General features: G+C 45.0%; 3 protein-coding genes and 1 non-coding gene across 4 annotated transcripts; 2 read left to right on the top strand and 2 right to left on the bottom strand.

The window, feature by feature from the left end:
• Window positions 1-7462: 7462 nt before the first annotated feature.
• On the top strand, window positions 7463-9254 carry LOC128503264 (sialic acid-binding lectin-like). The gene is made up of 2 exons (XM_053473303.1): window positions 7463-7520; window positions 8492-9254. Exon 2 carries the CDS (start codon window positions 8516-8518, stop codon window positions 9056-9058), a length of 543 nt encoding a protein of 180 aa, XP_053329278.1. The 5' UTR covers window positions 7463-7520; window positions 8492-8515; the 3' UTR covers window positions 9059-9254.
• Window positions 9255-10277: 1023 nt separating this feature from the next.
• On the bottom strand, window positions 10278-14122 carry LOC128503909 (class I histocompatibility antigen, F10 alpha chain). Its single transcript, XM_053474104.1, has 6 exons — window positions 14071-14122; window positions 13455-13679; window positions 12430-12714; window positions 11609-11881; window positions 11105-11248; window positions 10278-10471 (listed from the first exon to the last, which is right to left on the bottom strand). The coding sequence occupies exons 1-6, from the start codon at window positions 14120-14122 to the stop codon at window positions 10428-10430; spliced, it is 1023 nt and encodes a 340-aa protein (XP_053330079.1). The 3' UTR covers window positions 10278-10427.
• A 1830-nt stretch (window positions 14123-15952) lies between these two features.
• Window positions 15953-16025, bottom strand: TRNAK-CUU (transfer RNA lysine (anticodon CUU)). Its single transcript has one exon. It is a non-coding gene; the product is annotated as a tRNA-Lys (tRNA).
• Window positions 16026-16266: 241 nt separating this feature from the next.
• On the top strand, window positions 16267-18195 carry NRM (nurim). Its single transcript, XM_053473433.1, has 4 exons — window positions 16267-16501; window positions 17140-17342; window positions 17533-17709; window positions 17875-18195. Exons 1-4 carry the CDS (start codon window positions 16336-16338, stop codon window positions 18175-18177), a joined length of 849 nt encoding a protein of 282 aa, XP_053329408.1. The 5' UTR covers window positions 16267-16335; the 3' UTR covers window positions 18178-18195.
• The last annotated feature ends 4697 nt before the right edge of the window (window positions 18196-22892 follow it).

Raw genomic sequence — 22892 nt, 5'->3', positions numbered from 1 at the left:
GTACGTGTCGATTGTCCCCTCCTTCACCTTTCCATCCCAACAGACGAGCAGGTGCCTCGTAAGACTTTACCATCTCCATCTACAATGTCTTTTAATTTATTATTATTATTTTATGTTTAATTCAAATGCAATAAAAGGAATATTATTTAAATGCTAGTTATGAGGGGTCGCTCGATATATCAGCCCCCTCTGTATATAGACACCCATTTAATTACTGTCCCCCTATGCTTGCAAAACAGTCGCAACAAATACAATAATGTGCTGGGTTTAAAATATATCTGTAAAGTTTCAGTTCGTATCAAGGGGATCTGGACACATTTATATGGCAAGTTTAGCTTCAACAACCCACACAGTGCCTGAAAACAAATATAGAAAATAGTAAATCTAAGTGTTGCACACACTACATTTTTTTAATTTTTTTTGGTGGAAATATTTTTATTCATTTTATTTTAAATTTTTTTGATATTTTATTTCTCTTCACTTGAAAAAAAGACAAGTCGGGGAATTTGTGTATGAATGAAACAAACAGATCTCGGGACATAGTTCATCAAAATAATTTAATGGTTAAAGAGCTAAATTTAAGTTTTCAGGACTTTTCTCCCCAAAGCTTGCACAACGTTACATTTTTAGCTATCTTAGCTATCATGATTATTATTGAATATCTTGAATGGCGTCCATATCAAGAATATTTTGAATAATAGATGATGAGTTTAGTTACAAAAAGGAATTGGGAACCCAAAGGGAGCTGATGAGCACAGGCTCCTCAGTTGGATGTATCCATCAACCCTACCCCATAGCAGTTAAGTTGTCGGGCTGGTGAGGGCACTGGACCTCGACAATCTAGTTGGAACACTGGAATAATAAAACCAGATGTAGGGTGGTTCTCAAGCAAACAGGATAACGGAAGGCGGTTGGGGATGTTGCTGACATTCAGAAGGCAGACAGGAACAATGGCATTCAGAAGTCAGAGCTGGCATGATGAACCGGCTGGTGGTCAGGGCAGAGGGCGACCAGAGCAGAGTCGGTTAACAGACCAAGGTCAAAGTAGACATGAATAGCAGAAGAAAACATCCAATACCCCATTCAATCAATATTAAGCCAATAAAATATCTAGGAAGAAAATGAATAACTTCTAACTTCTAGTAACCACATACAACAGCAGCGAAATGCCCCAAACGCAAAGCGTTTCAGTCCATCTCATTGGTGTAATTAATAAAAATAATCATTTTTCGGATGCTTTTTTGTTTTTATCACATCTAACTCTAATTTGTATGACCACCTGTCATAGGGTTGACAAGGTTCAAGCTCCTTGTGTTTCACTGTTCTCACCAGGGCCACGGTTGAAGTTCATAAGAGAGCCCCTAATCTTGGATTTGTAGCCTGTTTTTCCCCAGAACCGTTTGAATGTGTTGTCAGGGTTGGTACTCTCACGTTCTCCGTGTGCTTCCTCAGGTCTCAACCAGAATGTCCTCTGAACTTTCATTGCTGCTGTTTTTGGGGATCCTCTTCAGCATCTGTCCTCAGTGCCCATCTCAGACGTACAAGATGTTCCAGGAGAAGCATATTGTGAGCCCAAGAGCCATAAACTGTACAGCAACCATAAGGGCGCGGGGGATCCGAGGACCTCACGGGACATGTAAGCGCATTAACACCTTCATCCACGTCGTACGTCCGTTCACCACAAAGATCTTCTGCGACGGAAATCCAGCCAGTCACAAGGTGACAAGCCCACACTTCTTCCATCTCACGGTGTGCGTTCTTACAACTGGGAAAAAAGCCCCCAACTGCCAATATTCACAATCAACCATCGCCAATTCAACAATATGTATAGTTTGTAAATTAAGGAATCCAGTGCATTTTATTTCTGATGGTCCCTGTTAGGAGACGTCTTGTCTCTGGATGTGGTCAATCTAGGATTCCTATTGGTAAAATAGCTTTGCTGTGCTAATCTCCATTCTCTTGGTAAGGTCCACATCTGAAGATGGCCTGACCTGCCAAGGTATGGTCTTTTGTGTTGTAGGAACTCTCTGAGCTGACCTGGGGTCTCCAGGCGAAGTCTTGCTTCTCCGGGTCTTTGGGTCTGTTTGTCACTCTGCCCCCGTATACATACACACACTCTCTCACTCACACCCTAACGCTCTATTTCTCCCTTACTCCCGCATTCACACACACACACTTGCACTAATACTGCTTGCATGTGGTGCAAGGAACTGTGATGTGACCCCTATCACACTCCGTCTTCCCCATAGCGGGCTGGCCCACATCAGACTGAAATATCTGGACTAACCGGCCCCTGACCCCTAGGTCGTTCCACCTCCAGTTTACTTGAGCCACGGAATATTCTATATTTATCCGCTAGTTCTTTGGCTTTTCTGGAAGACATTTTTTTTAATTGGCATGATATACATGGATTTCAATCTCCTTCCTTCTCCACCCATGTAGAAATGTTATACCCGTCTGCTGTTCTATGATTGCCTTGTGTTTCCTTGACTCAGGAATAAAGATGCTTCTTGCAGGAGGCTGCCGCGTTCTAACCCATTCCTTCGCACAAACTTTCTAACAATTATTTTTGGTTTTTGGAGGGTGAAATGTGATTTCAAATTCTATTTTTACCTATGAGAGAGTAGCAGATACTTACGCTGTAGAAACAGGGGAACTTGAAGAGGTAATTAATTATTGCTCTTAGATTTAATATGATGGAATTAGCCCCACCAGGGCAGATCCAGGCCAAAACTGGCCCAGGGATTAAAAAAGTCAAGGGCGACCATATGAACTTTCTCTCCCATGGCCTATCACTTTTTGTGCTGCCATCTCCATTAATCACCCTACCCCATCTTCCTCCTCCTAACCCACTCTCCCCTCTTTATTCCCTCTCTTTATTCCCTCTCTTCATTCCCATGTCCCTCCATCCTTTCCGCTCGCTTGATGCCTCTTAGCTCTTTCCATAACTTTTCCTCCCAACTGCTCTACAAGTCCTCTCTTCTCGGTTATCCTTCCATCATCCTTGTCCCTCAAACATTTTCCTTTCTCCTTCGCTCTTATCTTTTTGGGAGTCTTTTGCACCAGCTTGTCAGTATTCTGCCAGATCTGTACATTGCCTGCCATTAATCAGGGTCCTCCTGCACCCCAAAACACATACACCCCAAACCATGCTTAAAAACACACTAGCCGTAGACTTTGGTTGTCCACTTCCTGGCCACCTCATGCTGGTGATGGCTGCTTGAGTCTATGAGTAGGTGTTTTACTAAATACTATGATGTTATAGCGTAAAAGTCATCATCACATTTTAAAATCACCAGATACTTTATGGATTTTCCATGCGTTTGCTAACATTTTAGGGCGAGGGTCTTCTCAAATCAAGTTTCCAGATGGCTTATAGCTTGTATAGGTTGGACCTCAATAAATGGGGGCGATTTTGCAGGCATCCTGGTAACTCAATAGTAAAACATTTAGAATTCATAGAAAAGGTCCCCAACCGAGAACGCAGAACAGAAGCACGAGCAGTCATAGTGAACTTAACCTCAGGAAGGGCCAATGAGTAGCTGTGAAAAAGCAGCATGTTCTGGTCAGATTAACAAAAACCACAAGGTTTTGTGCTGAAAAAAACAAAACAGAATGCATGATGATTATCAGTCGGGGAAGCAGGGGAATGAAATTTCTATTAAATCACTAAAAAATTGATAAGGCTTTAAAAGTTATTTCTTTTAAAACTGGTCACACTCTATTGACACAACGATTATTAATAGACTATTGACCAAAAGTTTGACGTCCTTAAGCACTTGATTGTTTACTCTGGGCTAACGGAATGCAAATGACACTTACTTGTGAGATAAGAATGAGGGGAATTTCCGTGAACGAATTAAAGAACTCCAGAAGCCTAAGCCAACCGGTGTCTTCATTAGTTGGGTGACTTTGGTAGCATCTGGAATTTGTGTCAGCCTTTGAATCCCCATTTATGGCCAATAAAACACTAGGAACTTTTTCAAAAAGTTGCTTACTTTGTAAGTTCTTTAATATGCATTCTTCAACCCAGAGCCGGCGCTTACATGGGTCATGGAGGGTCCATGAGACCCAGGTGGCACTTTCAGAGGGGCAGCAACTTGCCACCCGAAGACATGTTCTTTAAATAAGCTGTTGAGAAGTGGACAGCCTTGGGATGTGACATCTAGCATACAGTCTCATTCAAGTATGGGAGATAACAAAAGGCTAGAAGACTACCATCCAGATTTGCTGCGTAAACCCTAGCCTGACACGCGTTTCGGCCACAGCTCAGCTTCTTCAGAGGAAGCTAGCGGTATGACAGGCTGGCAATGGCCAGCTCCAACGTTTCAGCCCTGTTTGTATGCATCAAAAACACTGAGGTAAGCAAAGAATTAAGAAAGTATCTAACAATTGTATCAAGCCTACTGCCAGCTCATACAGTCTGCCATAGATGACCGACTTCTCGCTCATAAACGATAGATTTAAAAAAGTGTATGAATAATGTCAGTAATAATATCATCCGATAGGGCACGTCGGAATTTGGTAAATAAGTAGAGCGCATGCGTATCTTATTTTGGAGAGTAGTATAAAAGAAAGATTGGAATTCTGTTTTATGAGTCTTTCCTCCAGTTGCTTAATTTCTCAGTGTCGATGCAGCTGCTGCAAGTGAAGAATTGAAATTTATTAAGAAAAAGACGTTCCTTCGTGTTGTCTGGTCCCGACCTTGTCTACAACATCATGGTGAGAAATACAACGGTTTTCAAGCTGCAGTTCTTTGTCCACCAGTGGTCCTGAGAAGCTTCTAAGGTGCTCCTCACGGTGTGTCAAAGAGAGGGTTGGCTCTGAACCCAGCGACGGTGATAGGGAATGATTTATTGAGTCGTGGTTTACAATCAGAGGATTTGTTTTATTCTTTGCATGCCCCAGCTAGAAAACCAGAATCCACACGTGTGATGAGACATCTGTCCTCCACGTGGTTGGACGCTCCTTCTTCAGGGGACATTGTAGCAAAATAAATAAATAATGACATGAAAAAATGTTAGATCTGGATATGCAGAAATTCTAAGGTAGTGAAATATTATTTTTTCTGCTTCTTTATTTTAGGATGAATTTTTTTCTGGAATTTTCTGAATTGGTATTATTTGCATTATTTATACTCACTTGGTGTGAGGGGCGCGGTCACCTATATATGTTTTTGAAGATCACCTGTGTGTATGGTTTTAGAGTGTGTTAATTATTGGATAGTATGGGTATGTGTATAAAAGTGTGGTGTCAGCGTGTGAGAGTGTATGGCGTTGTTGGTAGTCTCAGTGTGCATCTCAGCATATAGTGTTAGAGTGTGTGTATTGGTGCATGGTGTTAGAATGTATTAGCATGGACATAGTGTGTAAGTGTACGGTGATAAAGTGTGTGTTAATGTATGGTGTTAGCATGTGTGTTTCAGTGTATGGTGTTATAGTGAGTGTATGTCAATGCATCGTGTTGTGGCATCAGGGGTGAGCCTACAGTTAGTGGAATCTGGGAGATGAAGAGGAGGAGTAGGAGAAAGAATATGTGTGTATGTAAGTGTACAGTGTTAGAGTGTGTTTACGTGTTAGTATGTATGTGTGCTAGACATGGGGAGGTCAAAGAAATACTGAACCAAGGGTCCCCTGACCCTTTCCCTTGCTCACATGAAGCGTGCTTATGGGTGGATTGTAAGGCAGGGGTAGGTGGAACACGAGCAGAGCAATAGGCAGGACAATGGAATAGGCATGGGGTAGCCTTATGGGAGGGTCATGGGGAACAAGACTTTAAGCTGGTCCTGGGCCTCAAAGATTTCTGATGGCGGCCCTGACATGGGCCATTATCTAAAACAATAGAATATCGAAAGCATTGCATTGCCAGGGATCCTTCTCTCATCTTCTCCATGTGTCTTCTCAGGGCTTGGCCAGGATGTCCTCAGTGCTGTTGCTTTTAGGAATCCTCCTCAGTATCTGTCCTCTCTACCCATCCGAGTCCTCGAGAAAATTCAAAAAACGGCACATTACGAGCCAAGAATACATCAGGTGTACATCGATCATGAAATCCCTGAGGATCAGAACGGCTGACAGGAAATGCAAGCCGCTCAATACCTTCATCCGTGTCTCCGGTCTGTTCAGGTCCAGGAACTTTTGCGAAAAGAAACGGGGAAGTCACAAGGTCACAAGTCAGCTCGCTTTCAAACTCACCGAATGCATCCTTTCTAGTGGCACAAAGCCACCAAACTGCATGTATTTACAAAAAAACCTTCATTATTCACAGGTCTGTGTCAAGTGCCAGAATAGCGTGCCGGTGCACTTTATACATAAAGGCAGATGTTAGTAGGTGTCTTGTCTCAAGATGGGGACGGCCCGGTATTTGTCAGCGTTAAATCCCACTTGTAAGACATCTTTGTTCCACTAAGCCGCCATTTTTCTGCTATTCATTTCTTATGATGGCCCCAATGCGCGGCCTGTCGCATCGAGCCACCAGCTGCGCTTAGGCGGCCGCAGGCCTTAAAGTGGCAGGGTCGCCTCATTATCCTCGCTGCAGCCCTGTTCTTATGCCTCACAAATCAAAGTAAATGTGATTGATGCCGAATAATTTGCTAAATGTGTCTAAATCTGTGCCCGAAGAAGGGACCTAAGTGTCCTGAAAGCTTATGCTAAATACTAACCCATTAACAAAAAGCAGTATTTTTACTCAACTTTATCAGTTCTTTATTTGACAATTACCTCCACCCCTGCAAGAAATCAGAAGGGAAATTCCATTGGTTGCTATAGTGATAAAACCACTTTAAGAATGTTGAGGTGGAACTGGCTGTTCTTGGGCCATTGAGTTGGTTGGCATGACGATAACTAAGAAACAGGTCTATAAGACTAAAGACATTTTTTCCTATTCCTTTAATTTAGGTCATAATTTAGGACACGTATGGCCCTTTTCATACATATGTCCGGCTTGGGGGAGAGAAGAGAGAGAGGGGATGGGAGAGCCGGGGGAGAGAAGAGAGAAAATGGCTGGGAGAGAAACATTTAAATACATAAAGGAATCTCTATACATGGGGATGATTTTGAGCCGGAATAAATCAATACAACCAATGAAAGCAGAATATACCTAATTAACCTCAAATTCTTAGACTGCTGTTCTGTTACCAATAACAAGGTTTCTGGTCATATTTTAGACGTTTAATATGAACAAAAAAGTTTATGATGGGGAAAACATAACAGAATAAGACGGATGAGCAGTCATAGTTGAGAGAGCCAAAGAGTAGTTGTTAGAGGCATCATTACCTGGGCAGAGAACCACAAGGTTTCGCGCTGAAAGACAGATAGAGACCACAGAATAGGCTCTTGACGGGTATTCGGCGGAAGAGACGTGTTCTCTCTCTGATGGTTAGCCACCAGCTCATGTGAAGAGAAGCCACATGCGAGTTTAGTTTCCGTTACGTGGCTCCACTTCGACTCATAAAAGAGCCTCAAGGTGCATGAAAAAGAACAGGTCCGAGCATCCCAGAGGAGGAGGTACTGACAAAGAGACAGGTAAGGGTTAAATCCAACATACAACTCTTTCTGTGTCACCCTGATCTCTTTCACAAATATAAATGTGTCACCCGAGAGGGTAAAAAGCAAAGTTTTAACCTTTAAATGTAGAGGATGGGAAATAAATACGTTCAAACATAAACTCCCATTATGCTCATCCAGCCATAATTTGTACGTGTCGATTGTCCCCTCCTTCACCTTTCCATCCCAACAGACGAGCAGGTGCCTCGTAAGACTTTACCATCTCCATCTACAATGTATTTTAATTTATTATTATTATTTTATGTTTAATTCAAATGCAATAAAAGGAATATTATTTAAATGCTAGTTATGAGGGGCTATTGAGGGGTCGCTCGATATATCAGCCCCCTCTGTATATAGACACCCATTTAATTACTGTCCCCCTATGCCTGCAAAACAGTCGCAACAAATATGATAATGTGCTGGGTTTAAAATATATCTGTAAAGTTTCAGTTCGTATCAAGGGGATCTGGACACATTTATATGGCAAGTTTAGCTTCAACAACCCACACAGCGCCTGAAAACAAATATAGAAAATAGTAAATCTAAGTGTTGCACACACTACTTTTTTTTTTATTTTTTTTTGTGGAAATATTTTTATTCATTTTAGTTTACATTTTTTTTATATTTTTTTATATTTGTGTCGGGGAATTTGTGTATGAATGAAACAAATAGATCTCGGGACATAGTTCATCAAAATAATTTAATGGTTAGAGAGCTAAATTTAAGTTTTCAGGACTTTTCTCCCCAAAGCTTGCACAACGTTACATTTTTAGCTATCTTGGCCCCAAAAAAAATATAACTACTTCATTATCTCCTTTTCTTAACAATAGAAGAGGTGATACATTGTAATACTCACATCCTACTAAATAAAAGCCTGACCCTATACTGCTGGGGGTTTGAAGGATCTTAGATGTTGGACATTCTAACGTGTTGTCTTCTCCCTTTAGATCTCATCGCAGAACCCACCCAGAATGTCCTCAGTTCTGCCCGTTCTCCTGACCCTCGGGGTCCTCCTGAGCGTTTCTTCTCTGGGCGAATCCCAAAACTTTGAAGAATTTAAGAAAAATCATGTAGTCAACGATGAAAATATCAACTGTACCAACATCATAAGGAGAAGACAAATTAGGCACAAGAACGGAACGTGCAAAGCCGTCAACACTTTCATCTATACAGATTCGATCGAAAACATTAAAAGTATCTGCCCCAAGAGTCCGAATAGAAGAACCGTCTTAAGTCAAAACAAATTCAACCTCATTGAATGCCGTCTCCAAAGACCAGTGCGCCAAACGTGTCACTACAGAGAGAGACACAAATATGACAAAATATGTGTGACGTGCGAAAATTCCAAACCCGTGCACTTTGTTCCTCCAGGAACCTGCCGTGCAGCTGAGATCATACCGGGAAGTCCTGAGTACGAGGCCCAAACGCCTCCGGCCTACGGAGAAGAAATCTTCAGCTGGGAGCCAGCCGAGGCCCAGAGCCTCCTGCGGCGCAGAAGAATCGGTAGAACTTAGGGGAGAGCGTACAAAGATAGCTGGAAAGTCAATGGAGGCTCCAATATAACAAACGAGGGTCCCCATGTTGTAAAAATGCATGAAGTTTCGTCTGAAAGCTCATCCAACCTCACTAACCCACCTTTACCTGTAGTATAGTTGGAGGGGGTTAATATTTGGCCAGAGAGTATTAAAAAATTCTTCTATAAAGACAAAATATTTATATTTGTGTGCATTCTTCGTGTTTGTTCGTATTTTTGCCTTTTTTTTTTAATACGGGGTTAACGGTGTACACAGCATCTTTGGTGCCAGGATTTTAAAGGTCCGTACGAGCAACTCTATTGGTCGCTGGCAGCTGCCCTTCATTGGTTGATGCCAGGGGAGCTCCCTGCCGCCGACCAACAGAGTCGCTCGTACCAACCTTTAATTCCTAGCGCTTAATCTTGGCCTTGGGAGGGAACAGGAGTTAAAGGTCCATAAGAGCGACTCTATTGGTTGCCGTCTTATTACTGTATACAGCGATGGGGGGGTTACTTTATACAGCACTGGGGTATATCACTGTACATGGAACAGCAAGAAAAGATAATGCGGCATTCGTGTAACATATTCAGTAGGAACGTATGAGAAAAAGTTTAGATTTTGAACGGTTTAAAATTAAAGGTTTTCGTGAAGCTGTTTCTCTATAAACTGCTTGGTTTAATAATTTTGCTGACATTGTGTCTCTTCTTGGTGCGATATTGAGGTGTCACCACTAGATGGCAGTATAATACTGCATAATATGCTCTACTGTAATGCTGTGTTAAGGCGTCACCACTAGATGGCAGTATAATACTGCGTGATATGCTCTACTGTAATGCTGTGTTAAGGCGTCACCACTAGGTGGCAGTATAATGCAGTGTAATATGCTCAGTTTTGGTTATGGTAATGGTACAAATAAGAAAAAAATCCCCAATTGATTAAGAAAAAAACTTTATTATATTTTGTTAAATTTCCTCACCCCCTTAGTAAACATATAGCAACACACAGCCAATCAAATAGTTTCAACGATCACTAAAAGTAATGACGGAGAGGGCACCCTGCAGTGCACTATGGGATATGTGGTTGCTACTGGGGTCCACCTTGTCAACCACATGGCACATAAATGGCTAACTCTGAAAGGGTTAAATCTGGATTTATCAGATATAATGAGATTATTATTATTATTACATTTTATTTATCTAGCGCCTGCAATTTCCTATTACAGTAAATGGGGAGTTTAATAATGACATTATAATTAACTATATACAAAATCAACCTAAAATAAAGAGGCACAGAAGGCGCAGAGGGCCCTGCCCACGGGAGCTTACAATCTATTAGTGGTCAGCGGGTGATGAGACGGAAGATGTTCTATTCAGGAGCTGGAATCATTATTAAATACGGAGCCGCGCATCCTCGCTGCGGGAAGAAAAACATTAAAAGTGTCATAAAAAAATATGTCAACAACACGGAGTCTATACAGTGACCGGCGGAAAGATCCGGACAGAGCGAGGAAATGTTAGATATATATATATATATATATACAGAGTAATACGAGGGATCATAGAATGGGCAGATCCACCCCTGATGCCCCATGAATCCACCTATAATTTATAGGGACGGGGTATATGGAGTAATAAGGGGCTTACAGGCAGCGTTATATGGAGTAATAGGAGGGTTATATGGAGGGTTATATGGAGTAATAGGAGGGGTTATAGGGAGTAATAGGAGGGTTTAGAAGATGGGTTATATGGAGTAACAGGAAAGGCAATAGGAACAATTTAAGTGTGTGTTATATGAAGAGTGTTATATGAAGAGAGCGTTATAAGAAGAGAGTATTCTCTGAAGAGAGCGTTATATGAAGAGAGCGTTATATGAAGAGAGTGTTATATGAAGAGAGTGTTATATGAAGAGAGCGTTATATGGAGAGAGTGTTATATGAAGAGAACGTTATATGAAGAGAGTGTTATATGAAGAGAGCGTTATATGAAGAGAGTGTTATATGAAGAGAACGTTATATGAAGAGAGTTCTTGGTGCCAGAGAGCGCTCACCTCTTCTTTCTCTTTCCCAGACTAAAATACCAAACACGGCGACTGTCACAAACAGGACCCCAGTAAGCGTTAGAGCTATCACGGTGCCACTCGAGAGACCGCCAGTGACTGCGCCGTAAGAACTCCCCGTCAGGCGAGATTTCACTGAATGGAGACAAAGTACGGGGCCATCATTCATCACTACCGAAAGTCTTATAAAGTGAATTGATTGCAATTACATGTACTGCCACCGGGGGGTCTGGTGTTACTAGGACTATAGGACGGATTTACACCCTGACTGGAACCTTTCTTTGATCCATGTGCAGGGTATCTGTGCAGTTGGTTTTAGTGAAGGCCTCCCTGCGGTGACCATGTGGGAGCGGTAATGGAGGTCTGCGACGTCCCTGTGATTTTACAGCTCTTTTTATTTGCAAACGCAGGGCAGCTCCCGGGACTGTCTGACAAACACTGGGACACTTGGTTGGTATGAGTGCCTCGATCGTTATCATGTGATCTCTGACTTACTCCATTGTGCTGTCAGTGGGGTTTTCAGGCTGCTGTGGGTCACCTCGCAGGTGTAAATGTCTTCTGGCCCTGAGGTCACATCGACCAAAACCCGAGATAAGTACGTCCCATCGGTGAGAGGCAGCGTCAGCCTCGGCAGCTGCCGCTCGGGGACAGCCCGTCCGTTCCTGATCCACGTCATGGCGATGTCCCGAGGATAGTGGCCGTACGCCCTGCAGTCCAGGGCCACGGTGCTGTTGGAGATAATCTCAGACACGATTACCATCGGCTCGGCTGCGTGGAAACAGAGAGATTATAAAGGTGATGTTCATTTGCCCCCCGGCAACACAAACACTTCTTTACACACTCTGACAAGCTATTTGGGGACAAATATGGCACAGAGAAGCTGTCTGGGGGCACGGGCAAGCTGGTTGTGGTAAAGATGGCACAGGCATGCTGTTTGGGGGCAAAGATGGCAGAAACATGCTTTTTGGGGGCAAAGATGGCATTCACAACTGTCTGGGGGCATATGTGGCACTGCTAGACACATGGGTGTAGTGCCACTGGGGCCCTGTGGTTTCTTGTTATGCCCCTGATGCACGTCCATTATCACACGCACTCATGCTCACACACACTTACGCATATACATGCATGCTCTTACATACAGACATACACACATACATACATACAGACACACATACATACATACAGACATACATACATACATCCATACATGCTCCCTCTCTTACCCGCTCTCACCATTTTGTGCCGATGGGAAGAGACGTGCTCGGCCACCCCCGGGCACCGTACACAAGCCTATCCCCCACATAATGTTCTTTCACCTTTGCGATGGACGGAGGCGTTGGCGTAGGTCAGTAAGAAGTGAATGTCCTTCCCGCAGGTCACATCGAGCGCCTCCTTCCTCCTCTGGTTTAACGTTCTGTTTGAGTTCAGAGCCTCCAGCATTTTGCGGACGGCCCCCACCTCTATTTCTGACGAAAACGTTCCGGATCCCGTGTCAAACCTCAGAATCTCGATCCCCGACAAAGCAATCTGGAAAAACCCTTCCACGGATCCATTGGCGGACGCCGTGCAGCCGTGTATGTACTGAACCGTGGCATTCCCTGCTGAGATGGAGTGGAAGGGAGGTTTACTTTACTGAGGGTGGTAGATAAGTAGAACAGCCTCCCAGAAGAAGTGGTAGAGGTTAGTACAGTATAGGCAATGATAGTATGTGTCGCCCTCTAGTGGTTCTCTTGTGAACTGAAACCGTGTCAAATTTGAACTTTCTATTGGGAGGAATCTGTGTGAAATTTGTCTCTTCCACCCAACTATCATGTGAAAAACGCAGCGATAATGCAGTAGATAAGTGGAACAGCCTCCCGGAAGAAGTGGAAGAGGCTGTTTGTGTGTATGTCACTGATTGTGTGTGCATTAGTGCGTATGTAGATGTATTAGTATGTTATTCTGACTGCGTGTGTAAGTATGTCTGTACGTTAATGTCTGTTTAAGCATGTTACCGTGTGTTTGTGTGCATGTAACTATGTAACCGTGTGTTTGTGTGCATGTAACTATGTAACCGTGTGTTTGTGTGCATGTAAATATGTTACTGTGTGTTTGGGGGTCCCCCGGCATCTTTGGTTACACCACAGCGTTAAAAACGGGCGACTAGATGCACCAAACGGGGCTGATCTGAAATTGTATGTCTCTTTTTAGAGTTGAACTCTCTAGAGAATAACAGGGTGTCTCAAATAGGATGCTTTGACCCCCTACATTGGCCGAAATGAATCATCTGTGGCTACCAGCAGTCGGTAAGCGCTAGCCAACATGGCCAAGGTCTCCCGAGCGTCGCGTAGATTCTTCTTACCCGGTGAGATGGCCTTCATTTGTTCCTGGTGCTTCTGGAGTTCGGTGTTGAGGTTGTACCAGATCTTGGGAGTTGCCATTTTCCGCCTCCACGGGGCGAGGGGCTCCAGCCACCGGCTGCTGCTGTCGTACCAATAGAAGGGGATGTCGTTGAGGTAGGAGTCAGCGAAGAATTCCGGCTTTGAGGCCTCCAGGTACGTGTGATGATAGGTGAGGGTGTAGGATTCTGGGGGCAGCGGAGATACCGAATGACTACATGCTGGCCGGGGGTGCCCACCGCCCTGTGATAAACGCAGATACCAACAAATGTACCCCAAGGTCGGACCCTACATCCCGGGGGGGGGATAGACAGATTTGGTCACAGTCTAGAGATGGCTCCATGTTCTGCTCTGATAGATCTGAACGTTCCAAGCGACGTTCTTTTATCTGAAGATCTGACCTCACAGATGACTCCATTAGACGTAGAATATGGGGTCAACTCTAGACTCCGTGACCCCGAGATGCCGAGATTGTCTTGAAAATATCTTATATCTTATTAATTATGGAAAATTGTCTTTTTTTCCCCAGATTTCTCCATCCATATCCAACCAGGTCCCCCCCCCCAAGCAATATCTCACCCGACAGACACGCGTGGATCATGGAGCTCAGGAGAAGTATGGGGAGCGTCATGGTGTCCGTATCGACCGTTTGAGGTCCTTCTGGAAGCCGGCGAGTCGAGACGGGGTGTGGATGCTGGAAATGTGACGGGAACTTTATTATTATACGACGTTATGAAATAATCTCGGGGCAGCGGGGGGATTAATTTGCGATTAATTTGTGGTTTGGAATGGATTGGGCATGGAGATGGAGGTTGCGCAAGCGGCGAGGCCGGGACACTCGCGTTACCCAATACGTGGAACAAAAGAGAATAATGATATTAATTTAAAGTAACGCGAAAATATTGAATATCCTACAAACAACAAAAAAACGAAGGAGCGATGTGGTGATATGGGGCTATATTCACTAAACGGGTGAGATTGAAGGTATTGTGCAGGGAGGAAGAATATGACGGACAAAAGCGGGACAGTTGGGAGGTATGTGAATAGCAAACCTGAATCAGTTCTCTGCCTCCCTGACCTATCACAGGGCCCTTCATTGGCCCTCACGGCCCACCGCACAGGACTTGCAGATGGCCCTTTTACTCTGTTTGGGGCTAAATGGGCTTCATCTGGACTTTAGGTCCTGGTGGCCCCTTTCTGGGACCTTCTTGCCTAATGGCCCTACTGAGAGCCAGGACAGGGGGGCAGCAGGAGCTCGGGGCACGCTGGTAACCGGAGCCTATGGTGGGACCGGGCAGGGGACCCTATCTGTAGGTCGGTACCGGGCCCTAATATTTCTGATTGTGGCCCCAAATATTGATTGTCTTATAAAACCACATGTGCACTGACAGCAATGAACTCCAGGATCGTGATTTAACACAGGTGTGATCCTCCTATTCATGACGCAGGAAGCTCCTATTACCGGGTCTGTTGTCTGCCGAGACTCCCAGGGATATGAATAACAGACCGCCGAGGCCAAAAGGACTGCATTTTCCGGATTATATCTTTACAATACGGAGCCGGGCGTGTGGATTACAGTTCTGGGGATCGAATAACATTAAAAAGGAGGTGCCGGTCCTCCTACGCTGTGATAGTTAACACTTTAGCCGCGTTATACACCCCTTTACTCCGAGCCGCCGTCCGTCCAAAAAACCTCCCAGACATCAATTACTCATCTACAAAATTATCACGTTGATCATTTCTGCTGGGAACACTTAAATGTCACATGACGCAAACGCAGGCCCCTGATTGGCTGTTGTCCAAAAAACTGATAAAAGGCTCTTTAAAAAAGTACCTGTGTTGTTTCATGTGAAGCAGAATAAATAAAATGACAGATATGCTAAGATCTATTTACTTAACCCATTAGGGAACACAATTTATGTTTGTTTTAAGAGGAATAGTGCCTTAAAAAGGGTTAATCCTGCGTGGAGTAATGTGACACGACATAAAGGGTTAAAGCGAGCGTCCCATGTAATAATACCTAACTAATTGGAGTTTTGCAACCCAAAAAAATATATATATAATTTTTATATTTGTGTTTTACACATATTGGGGTTTTTTTTTAATTACTCCTGTAAAAAGAAAAAAAATACATTACTTTAAAATAAAATATAATTATATAATGATGATGTCATATCCATAATTCATTATTTTTACAAAAATAGGTTGTCACAATGAGTTGAAAAACTGAAACAAAATTAGAGGGAAAAATGGTTTTCTACAGTGATATTCTGTTAATTTAAAAAAAAGCTAATTTTATAAATAATGTGTCAAAGAAAATAATATACAGATATAATTGAACAAAAAAAATACGTTTATCGAAACAGTATTATTGTTATTATTTTTGCATGGTGTATTAACAGGAAATATCGTTTTTTTATATATATTTAATCTAAATAAATTAAATTAAAAAAAAACATTGCGCCCAACGTGGGGCTCGAACCCACGACCCTGAGATTAAGAGTCTCATGCTCTACCGACTGAGCTAGCCGGGCTGGCGGTTTCCAACTCAGCACATGCAGCATCTATGCGCGGCGCTCGTGTGACGTTTCCAGTAGGACCAACTCAATGTAACTTGTATTATAGGGGTTTTCAGTTTGCCGTTGCCGGTAAACTGAAAACACGGTAATCAGTTAAGTTTTCCCCTCTTGTATTGGTTTCTTCCGTAAAAAAAAAGCATCAGTTTAGTGTCCCCACCCCCCCTAGGCACCGTCTCCGCTATGTGACGTCGCGCCTTTTAGGCGTGGCCTCGGGTATCCCTGAGGAGGCCGGATCCCCGTACTCGAGTGAAGTCGCTGCCCGGAGATGTCGGCTGAAGCCCCAACGCCCTCCCTCGGCCCCTCGCTCCCGGCCTGCATCTCTCTAGCAGCGGTGTCTTTGGTGTGCTTCGTGGCTGGATTCGGAACGGGCGCGGAGTTCGTTCGCTTTCTGTCATTCGGGGCGATATTTAAGAACATCAGCGGGGATACAGGTGGGATGAGTAAAGATGGCGGCGGGGTGGGTGCCTGGTAAAGTGGCGGGAAGACAGGTAGCTTGCGGAGAGCAAAATAAACGGAAATAATAATAATAATAAAAACGAGGTGATTTTGTATTTAACGAGTAATTCTGGTGCACAATGGTTAATGTATACTGTTGCCATAGCAACCTACGGAAAGTTCCTGCTGGTTCCTATGCATTTACCGTTTTGCTGCAGAATTGCGCAATCCCCCAGATTTTACCCTGTGCCCCCACAAAATAATGGGGAGCCCCCTGTGACAGGTGAAGGGCCCCCATAACTAAATGTACCAGGGATCCCACCTCTGCCACTAACTGGATAAGATTCGCTCAGATCTGGTGGGGGGGGTCTATTTAATTTTAATCTCTGGATTTAATAAGAATTGTGAGATCTGCGTTTTCCAGGACACACAATTTTTACATATTGCTGACAGCCCAGATAAAGTGCTGCCCTGCAGCATGGAGGATGTATAACTGACTGGTTGCCTTCCATGAGTTTATGCATCCCACATACTGCAGGGCAGCAAGTGGCGATGCCATGTAACACACGTGTATAGCTGTAATGCGGAGCGATGTATCGGGATCTCCTGCTAACCCCTCTCTCTCTCTTTATAGCGGCTGAGCCCCCCTTATCGTGGGGCGATGCGGTGGGGGACGCCACCATCCTGCGCTCTCTCGGGATAGACGCCGCTCTGCTCTTCCTGTTCGTGCTGCAGCACAGTGTTATGGCCTGCTCCGCAGTCAAAGGGACGGTGACGCGGATATTTGGTGTCCTGCAGCGCTCCGTCTATATCCTCTGCACCGCCGTCTCCCTCCAGGTACAGCCCGACCGTGGGATTTATGGGTGCGTGAATGAGGCCGCTCTCCTCCTCACCATCTCTGGATTAAAGATTGAGGCGTGTGTCCTGGAAGCCTCCTTTGGTGTGGTGGTTCAGATACTGTTCTGTGCTCTAGTGTTTGTTGCAGGACGCTTTCCTTACTATGCGCTTATTCCTCCCCTTCGCCCAGGTCCTGATAAGGTACTGGCAGCCATGCCCACGTGGGCCGTTCTTGTGGAGCGTGTCTTCTGCTCCATGGACTGCGTGGCTTCCTCTGCTCTGCGTGCTTCTCCACACCATATCCTGGCTCCTCATATTCAGCGTTCTGCTGATCTTTGACTACGCGGAGCTCATGGGCTTAAAACAGGTGAGTGTTTAACCCCAGAGGTGCCAGCCTGGGGGTACGTCGGGCCTTAACGGTTTGGTCGATGCCCTCATACGGCTTGGTGTTGTAGTACGTTCAGGTGCCACAGGGTGTCGCTGTTGCCGCGTTACAGCTTGTATTTCATTGGCGTCCGTTTGTTCTTTCCAGGTTTACTACCACTGCTTTGGGATGGGCGACCCTCTGTCTCACAAGTCCCCCCGCGTGGCCCGCCTCTACGCCCATCTCAGACACCCCATCTACCTGGAGCTGCTCGTCATCCTGTGGGCCGTGCCCTCGCTCCCCCCGGATCGCCTGCTCCTCTCTTCTTTTCTCACGCTTTACGTCTCTCTGGTTCATCGCCTGGACGTGCAGGACTATACCTACCTGCGCTCCCAGCTGGAGAAGAAGTTTATGCTGTTCTCCCGCGAGGAGGCCGGCGGCGACAGGTGGGGAGCGTCCAAAAAGGACTGAAAAACAAATGGAATGAAATGAGAGGGAATAACGAAGTGTGAAGAGAGGACACGGGGGGGTTAATGAGTGCGCTGGGAGTAAGAGAATATTGGGTTAAGGAAACGTAGGGATTGGGTGCGAATCTATATGTGGCTTGGCACCTATGCTTGGCACTTTTATTTCCAAATCTCCCGAATGTTTTTAAGGAGATCCCTGGAAGGTTTTGTCGCTCCTGAGGTTATGCGATTGGTTGCTCCTATCGGACGGATCCCACGCCGTGGATGTATTCCGGAGCCTTCGTGTGGTGACCCGGCTGCCCGGCGTATTAATCCCCATTGAAATGCATTGCTTGGCACAGTTCCTGTGGCAGTCCCGCTGAGGGTGCTGGGAGTGCCGCCCATTCACTAGTGTAGTGTTAATGGCGTATTATACAGTCTAATTCATTGAAGCCTCACCCTGGTTCTCAGTTCAAGTAGTCCTACTAGGCCAGCTTTCAAGGAGACCCCTGCCTGAGCACAGGTGAATCGTGTCTGGCTGGGACAGCTCCTTGACCCAGAGCTTGTGAGTCGGGAACCACTGATCAGTGTTACTTAATGTAATATTCCAATTAACCCTTTATCGCTGGCTTTAATGCGCTGTATGGGAGCCTATAGGTAACGCCCTGCATGGCTCGTGGCCCTGGAAAAAGCATGGCCGAAGCATAGAAAGGGTTAAATGCTTTTAATTGTTTTTATTGACAAAAACACCCCCATTTCATGACCTTTTACTGGGAGAAGCATTTTTTTAACCTTTTAGACCTGTTTCTCCGGTATTTTTCTCTCGCGCTCGGGGGCAGAGGCTCGGGGCGACGGACGGAGCCGCAGCTCGGGGGGAATCTGGGGATTTTTCATCCGCGCGGATCTTCCGCGTGACTCAAATTCCTCCAAACCTCCGGCGTTTTTTATGCTTATTTTATGTAACATTTTAAAGCGTGTATATTTTAATAAAAAAAATACATAAAAACGTGAGTGTCGGTGTGAGGCGTTAGCGGCGTGTGAAGCGGTCGTGACCCCGAGTGCCGCATCCGCAGGGATTTCCTGTATTGACCCTTCGTATGAATGATGCTCTGCTTGATCTATACATTGTGCTGGCCAAAACTGTATATAAGAAATCTATGCCTAAAGGAAGCATGTGGTTCCCCTCCCCCAGTGATAGGGCAGCACGTACCATGCATGCTGTGTGCTTTGAGGCTGCCGGCCGCCGTATTATTGGGTTGAATGGCTGAGCGGCGCATGGATAGAACAGAAGTCTGCTCCGTGATGCAGCCGTGGTTTGTACACGGACTATCACGGCACGCTAATGACTTTTACCGCTCTCGAAAATGTTGCCGTGTGATATCCGCATAACCGGGGGCACTTTAAAAGCTCAGAGGCTTAGATAGAATGTAAGGAAGTGTTCGTTTAACTGAAATTGGTGGTAGATAAATAGAGCAGCCTCCCAGCAGAGGTGGTAGAGGGTAATACAGCGAGGGGATTAAACATGCATGGGATAGACATACGGCTCCTGAATCTAAGACGAGACCAACGGCTGATTAAGATTTGAAAAACTTCCTACAGTTTGTTTCCAAATAGTTTTTTTTATGTTTAACAAGATTACGATTAAACTGCTTACTGCGACGTCTCCGAGATAATCACTTTATAGTAAATTCAATCAATTCTGGCTGCGCTCCCCGCCCGCCCGTCTCACACGGAGAACGCTTTTCTATTGTGCTGTAAATTGCCTTAACCTAGTAAAATCTCATCCGGCCCCCGTCTAGTCGCCCGTTTCTCCTGCTGTAAAGACTCAGACCTTAATCAGCCGTTGGTCTCGTCTTAGATTCGGGAGCCGTATGTCTATCCCATGCATGTTTATTACCCTCTACCACCTCTGCTGGGAGGCTGCTCCACATACTTGGTTGAGTAACTGGCATCTGATTATCTCAAGTATCAAGATCTTTGCAAACTAAATATTTTTTTAAAATGTATATATTAATTTATATATAAAGGAACATAAGGATCGATCCAAAGGGTGGATGGGAGAAATATTATAACACCCCATTTATTATTATTTTAAGGATTTATTACCCCAAAACATGTATATCCTAAACACAGCCGCGCTAAGTAACTATATTCTTCGGATTAATCTGCTTTGCTGTCCTCGTCTGTACCCCTGCGGGGTGTCTGCATTGTTTCCAGACACTCATTTCTTTATTACAGCCGCCATCGCGCCCTCGGAATCGAATTAAACCGGCGCGTTCGATAAGTAAATGCACTTTAATTACGTTCACCTCCCTGACTTTCCCTGCTCGGGCCTTTTAGGTCCAAATCTTTTAGTGTATTTTTTGTTAGTTTGCTTCCCCTGGTTCTTTAAAAAAAAATAAAAAATATGTGAAGTTTATTAGTTATTGAGGGGGTGGTAAATATGTGGAACAGCCTCCCAGCAGAAGTGGTAGAGGCTCATACAGTGAGGGAATTTAAACAAGCATGGGATAGACACACGGCTCCTGAAACGAGACAAAGTCTTTGCAGCAGGGAAAATGGGCACTAGATGGGGGGCCGAATGGGGCCGGAATCCCCTGTCACACACAGCGCAGTGCTGGAGTCCTGTGAATTGACTGGGTTTTGGTTGCTGTAGGTGGGTTTTTTTTTACCGTCTAGCACTTTTCTGTGGTTAGCAAACCCCCCCCGGCACTGGAATGGTTAATCCCGCCGTAGGTAAGAAGCGATTGCGAAAGAAGTGACTCTGCAGGCCGGGGCTGTTCCTCCATCACGTGGCCCCTCCGTGGGCGCTGCAGACCGGCGCCTGATACTAAGAACGATTATTCCACGTTTTACATGGTCAGACAGGGGCATTTTTATCTAAAGGGGGGGGCAGGACCTCGGAAACATAGAATTTGCCAGCAGGCGGCCCTCAAACCTGTAAAGACTCAAACCTTAATCAGTCGTTGGTCTCGTCTTAGATTCAGGAGCCGTATGTCTATCCCATGCATGTTTAATCCCCTCACTGTATTACCCTCTACCACTTCTGCTGGGAAGCTGTTCCACATATCTACCATCTTATGAAATGTTTAAAACGTATTGTTTGCGAGTGACGTAACCGAGAAATGTATTTAGAGGAAGAATAATGGGGTTTATTTGCCCCGTTTAATTTATAGCTTCCTTGCTGTTTCTATACACATTATACACAAGCCCTTCCTTGCTGTTTCTATACACATTATCGGGGCTTTTATGGGCGTAGAACCCTGCGATCCCCTCATACCCAGCAATCATTCTCACCTCCTAGAAAAGAGGGGGCATCAGGGGAGGGGAGAGAGGGGCATCAGGGAGAGGAAAGAGGGGCCTCGGGAATTGGATATCAAGAAGTCACAATGTCGCATAAAAAGCCTTGGTAGAGAAATCATGAACATCTCTCACTATGCCCCTACCTCACCTAAACTGCCACACGGGGCAAATTCCTGGTGAGACGATGGCCAACGACACTCCACGTTTACCCGGTATGCCGCTTCTGCGGTGTGTGGCCAAGTATTTTCATATTGTTAAAGTGCCAGGGGCCCCTGGTTGCCCCCAGTCTGACACCGGCCCCTACAACCAACGTTTCGCCTTTTAAGCCCTTTAACATGTCCTGGGAATCATCACATGGACCATACCATTAGGAAGCCGTGTTAGGGGTCAAGTGCCATTTTCCTTTTTATTATAGCCAATTTAGGGCCAACTGATCAACCGACTGAAAGAAGATCCGTTTTTCTTAAGCCAGCCAAATTCCAGGCCTCATCCAGAGAACGCGGCGCGTCGATTTACCGCCCCGGAGGAAGATCCGCTTCACAATGAGCAGAATTTCCGGCGATGGAAAAAGCAGACATAAGAATAAAGAGAGAGAGAGAATGGGCTTATTGTCGCAGCCGATGTGCCCTCAGTTATTAGCCGGTCTAAAGAGGCGTCTCCACGAAGGGCGCCGTGCGTCATACTTTTGGGAAGAGCAAAAAGGGGACTTTTGTGTCTCGTATTATTATTTCCCGTCGGCTCGCGAGATAATTCTCTGATCCCATTTTTACTGAACTACAGATTTATTTATTAATTTATTTATTAGAAAAGAGTCTTTTATTCCAGACTACATCAGAACCAGGGGGTCACCATCCATGTTCTTCCTGGGGTGGCAGGTTGGAAGTGATGCCCCTTTTTCCTCCCCTGATCGCAGGGTTCTACAGCCTTAAAAGCCCCGATAATGTGTATAGAAACAGCAGGAAACGGCTTTGTAAATTAAACAGGGCAAATCCATGAATTCTGTAAAACATATAACTCTTTAAATGAGCCGACCCAGACAAACCTGAAATATTAACCCTTTAATAGCCCGAATTACTCTCACTTCCTCTGCTGGGAGGCCATTCTATGACTCCACTGCAGTTGTTTTGTAGTACTTTTTCACATCATAATCCGATATCCTTATATTTTTCTGCTGGAAATTCCTTAAAGTGCTTCTTCTGACTTCTTCTGGCCTGGGGGGGGCAAGTAGAGCTGAGTGGCCCCCAGGCCCTTGCTGCCCCCCTGTAGCATACACACTCGTTTATACATACACATTCGCTATAACACATCCGCACTCATATTAACGCACTTGCACATACTCACTCCCTCTCACACACTCTGACACTAAAACACCCCACACGCCCCATCACACCCCACACGCCCCATCACACCCCACACGCCTCATCACACCCCACACGC

Source organism: Spea bombifrons, chromosome 8 (assembly GCF_027358695.1).
Source record: "Spea bombifrons isolate aSpeBom1 chromosome 8, aSpeBom1.2.pri, whole genome shotgun sequence".
Taxonomy (NCBI): domain Eukaryota; kingdom Metazoa; phylum Chordata; class Amphibia; order Anura; family Pelobatidae; genus Spea; species Spea bombifrons.
This window is presented reverse-complemented; position numbering and strand designations above follow the sequence as displayed.